Raw genomic sequence first — 4170 nt, forward strand, 5'->3', positions numbered from 1 at the left:
CAGAGTCAGTAGAAACCTTTATTAAACACGAAGCTCAGAGGAACACAAGCTTATTAAATGGCAGTAAAAGTGAAAGTGCGTCTCCAGCCTGGCCCAGGGGGACCCCAGGACCCCCCTCTCCTCCCCTCCCATCCCAGTGGCCTGGGGATGGGGAGACAGAGTCGAAAGGCTGAAAGGCTGCACGGGGAGGGGAAGAAAAGCCTGGAGACAGCGTTGGGTCCTTACCTGCAGAGATGCACTCCCTGGGACACCTCTGTGTCCCCTAAGGGGACAAGCCCATGGTCCCGGGGCCACCAGCCCCAACCAGCCCCGTCCCCCCTCCTGCAGCCACTGCCACAGCCGTGGCCTTGCCAGCCTCATTTTGGACACGAGCAAAGCCAGGATGTGCTGGCAAGGCCCCGGTGGCCTCCTGCTCCTTCCTGCCCCCTCCATGTCCCGGGAGAGCTCCCACACGCCATAAATAATAAATAAATACCCCATGCTCAGCCAGGCTACGGGCAGCCCCCCACACAGGGGGGACAGCCCTGACCCAGCACCCCCCACATCTCCACCACCCCCTTCCAGCACAACAAACCCTCTCAGCACCCTCACTCTGCTGTACAGCCCCCCCCAAACCCCCACGGAAATGAAACGCTGTCCCCAGGGGACAATAATAAATTAATCAAATCTATACACAGGACTGCTTAAAGCTCTGGAATGGGCTCCTGGGGGGCTGCCCTGGGCAGTTCCCCCGTGACCAGGGCCCTGTGGGGGGGTCCCCTGAAATGGGAACCCCATCCTGGCATCCCCCCTTGTGGGGCTGGAGCTGGGGATGCCACTGCTCCCCCGCCTGGCTGGGGGGTCTGGAGGGAGAAGAAAATATTGCAAAAAGGGGATGGGAGAGGAGCGGCGGGCGCTGCAGCCAGAGGGGCCGCCTGCCCTGCCCGCCCTGCCAGGGCTGCCCCCCTCGCCTGGCAGCTCCCCCGAGCACCTGGGCAGAGCTTCAGAAGTCCAAGGGGGTGAAGTCCCCAAAGTTGCAGTCGAAGAGCTCGCTGATGCCCTCGCCCTCCTCCAGCCCGAAGTGATAGTCCTGCGCCTGCGGCGGCGACAGGTTGATGAACTCATCTGCCAAGAAACCTGCCAAGTCCTCCCTGCTCTGCTCCAGGAGAATGTCCATGGAGGCCAGAGGTGACAGGCTCACCTCCTCCACCTTGCTGGGCAGTGCACTTGTCCCTGGCAGCAGCGCTTCTGTGGGGATGGGAAACAGCTGTAAATCCCACAGAAGTTGCCAAATAAACCCCCCAAAACCCCATTTTTTTGGGCTATGGAGAACCCGGTTGTTCCCACCTCCCTGCCTTGCTGGGGTGCCCAAGCATCATCCCAGCTCCTTGCTTGTGCTGACAGCTACAAACACAGCCAGAGCCACCATGACATCGCACCAACATCCCTGTGCCCAGCCCCACCTTGCTCTCCAGGAAGCAGTGGCATGTTCACATCCTGGGTGGGATGCAGGAGTGGGGAGGCTCTGGACTGTGAACACCTGGGAGACGAGTCCTCTGTGGAGGCTTTGAAGGGGCTCTTGACAGGGCTGCAGACCCCTGAGCTGTCCTCAGGGCAGAGGAAGACATCGATGGGGCCCTGAGTGCTTCGCATGGAGACCTGGAAAGCCTGGGAGAGAGGGGAGTGAGACAAGGAGGTGCAGAGATGCCCAGGGAGCACTGGGCTGTGCAGAGGGGTCAGAGGGTGACCCCAACTCACCTCTGCTGGGTCTGAGACCTGCAGCTGGGTCTCTGGGGGGGCTTTGATAACCATCACCATCTGCTCCGAGGGGTCCACGATGCTGCGGAGATCCTGGCAGGTCACATAGGCTGCGGTGGGGCGGGTCAAGGAGCAGACACAGGGATCATTCCCTGCAGGGACCGCAGCCGGCCGGGCTCATCCCGGGGCTCACCCACATCCCCCTCACCCAGCCAGTCCCATCCCATAACCAAAGGATATTGCTGGTTGGCGGGGTCCTCGGTGAGCAGGCGCAGCTGCACCGTGCACATCTGGATGAGCTCATCCAGCTGCCTCTCGGCCGCCTGCAGCTCCCGCAGCTCCTTCTCCAGCAGCCGGTGCCGGCCGGGCGCTCCCACGGTGGCCTGGCTGCCCCTGGGGAGCACCGTGTCCATCAGGAGCCAGACCCCACAGCTCCCTCTGCCCCCACCCAGGCTAAGCTACATCCCAGCCCACACCCAGGGAATCAGCCTTGTCCAGATTTCCCGGTAGAGTACAGCCCTGGGGTCCCTTCCCCGAGCCTGGATGCAGCCCCCCCACTCCCTGGGATGACTTGGGGAGCCCGAGGGGGACTCGCAGTGTTGGTATTCCTGTTTTGCCTGCTCAGGAGCCACCTGCCACTAAGCACAGCCCTTGCCCACAGGGAGCCAGCACTTGACCCGTGAGCAGATGCTCTGGTGACCCTGCTTTGAACTTCTCCACCCCGCTAAGACCCTGCTCTACCCTGAGCCTGGCCCAGACGGCTCTCCCTGCCCAGGGGATAGTCAGACACAGCCCTGTGAGCCCAGACAAGGGACATACAGCCACTGGATGTGGTTCTTGGATTTCTTGGTGATGAGCTGAATGCCCTCCAGGACATTGGTGATGTCGTAGATGCGCCTCTTCTGCACCTTCAGGACCTCGGCTGCCCAGTTGAGATCCACCACGCCATCAGGTGACTGGCTCAGGAGCTCCAGGAAGCGCTTGGTGGTGAGGTTCAGGGAGGTTTCATAGCGGGACTTCTCTCCAGGAGACTTTGCTCCTGCCAGCCACCGAGGACAAGTGTGATTTTAGCCACAAGGCTGGAGCTGAGAGGTCCCAAAACTACCCCCACGCTTGCAGGTGGCTCGTGCACCAGGGACCAGGCAACCCCAAAACCAATGTGCTTTCTCAGGGCAATGGGGTGAGCTCCCCAAACTCTCCACGGGAAGGATGCTGCAGGACCTGGCACAGGCCCTGACACCTGTGCTCCCTCCTGACCACAACCTCAGCTGTGCCAGGCAGGGCTCAGGGGGGAGATAACAGAAAGTCCACCCGGGACACTGCACCCACCCCATGTTGGCAGCTACAGCTCCACCCCACAGGGAGGGATGGAGCAGGTGTGGTGCCCAGCAGCTGGGCAGGACAACTGTGTCACCAGCCCAGGGGACAGCAGCAGCTGTGGACAGCGGACAGAAAGAGGTCAGCCCCAGGAACAAACTGACACGAAGGAAAAGGAAGAAGCTGCCTGTGGGAGCTGAGTGGGGCTGCAGCACCCCTGCTCTGGGCTGGGCTGTCAAGGGGGGGGTCAGGGAAAGCAGTACCTTTAGCAGGGTTCCTGGCCTTGCCCCGGACCACCGGCAGGCTCTCTGCTATGTACTGGTGATCTGTCTCCAAGTTCAGTTTCCTCTTCACCTGCAAGGGATGGGGCCATCAGAGGGGAAGCGACCATCCCACTGCTCATGGAACGTGACCCCGTCGCGGGGGGCCCCGCCAGGCTGCGGGAAGCGCCCCAAGGCCGGCGCAGGCCGCGGTGGGGGAGGCAAAGCACGGCCCAGCGCCCGGGCCTGCGGCTTCCGGAGCGGCAGCGGGGCAGGGCCGGCCCGGTAGGTGCTGCGTGGCACGGCCCGGCTGTACAGCGGGGCACGGCCGAGAACGGCCTGGCACGGAGCAGGGCATGACATATGGCACAGCACGGGGCAGAGCAGGGAGCAGCACGGCCCGGCCCGGTTCGGTGTACAGCACGGCTCGCTATACAGCCCAGCTCGGTATCGCACGGCTCGCTGTACAGCTCGGCCTGGTAAACAGCCCAGCTCGTTGTACAGCCCGGCTATACAGCGCGGTCGGCTATACGGCCCGGTCTGTACCCAGCCGGCTCGAAGCGGTCCAATACTGCACGGCCCAGTACACAGCCCGGTCCCCGCAGCCCCCGCCCGCCCACCGCCCCCCCCCCGTCCCGCTCGCGGGGGTTACCGGCGGGCGGCCCAGCGCGGGCCGTCTGGGCGCGGCGCCGGGGCGGGCGGGCTGCGGCGTGGCGAAGAGCAGGAGGTCGGTATCGGGGTGGCCGCCGCCGCCCGCGGGCTCCTCGGCGGCGGCGGCGGCGGAGACGATGAGGAGGTGCGGGGAGGCGCTGCCCAGCAGCGCCGCCAGCCCCGCCGCGCCGCCCGCCGCCGCCAT

The 4170-nt window shown here is 64.1% G+C and overlaps 1 protein-coding gene across 1 annotated transcript; it reads right to left on the reverse strand.

The window, feature by feature from the left end:
• E2F1 (E2F transcription factor 1) lies at nt 1-4170 on the reverse strand. The gene is made up of 7 exons (XM_027693879.1): nt 3967-4170; nt 3318-3408; nt 2557-2776; nt 1978-2130; nt 1738-1852; nt 1443-1647; nt 1-1227 (listed from the first exon to the last, which is right to left on the reverse strand). The coding sequence occupies exons 1-7, from the start codon at nt 4168-4170 to the stop codon at nt 983-985; spliced, it is 1233 nt and encodes a 410-aa protein (XP_027549680.1). The 3' UTR covers nt 1-982.

The sequence above is a fragment of the Neopelma chrysocephalum genome, unplaced genomic scaffold (genome assembly GCF_003984885.1).
Source record: "Neopelma chrysocephalum unplaced genomic scaffold, ASM398488v2 Primary Assembly neopelma1_94, whole genome shotgun sequence".
NCBI lineage: Eukaryota > Metazoa > Chordata > Aves > Passeriformes > Pipridae > Neopelma > Neopelma chrysocephalum.

Excerpts from the sequence above, each read along its gene's own strand:
- E2F1 (XM_027693879.1), bottom strand. The coding sequence starts at position 4,170 with ATGGCGGCGGCGGGCGGCGCGGCGGGGCTGGCGGCGCTGCTGGGCAGC. Across the intron at positions 3,409-3,966 it reads CCGCGCTGGGCCGCCCGCCG|GTGAAGAGGAAACTGAACTT; the intron begins GTAACCCCCGCG and ends CATCCCTTGCAG. Across the intron at positions 1,648-1,737 it reads AGGTCTCAGACCCAGCAGAG|GCTTTCCAGGTCTCCATGCG; the intron begins GTGAGTTGGGGT and ends CCTCTCTCCCAG.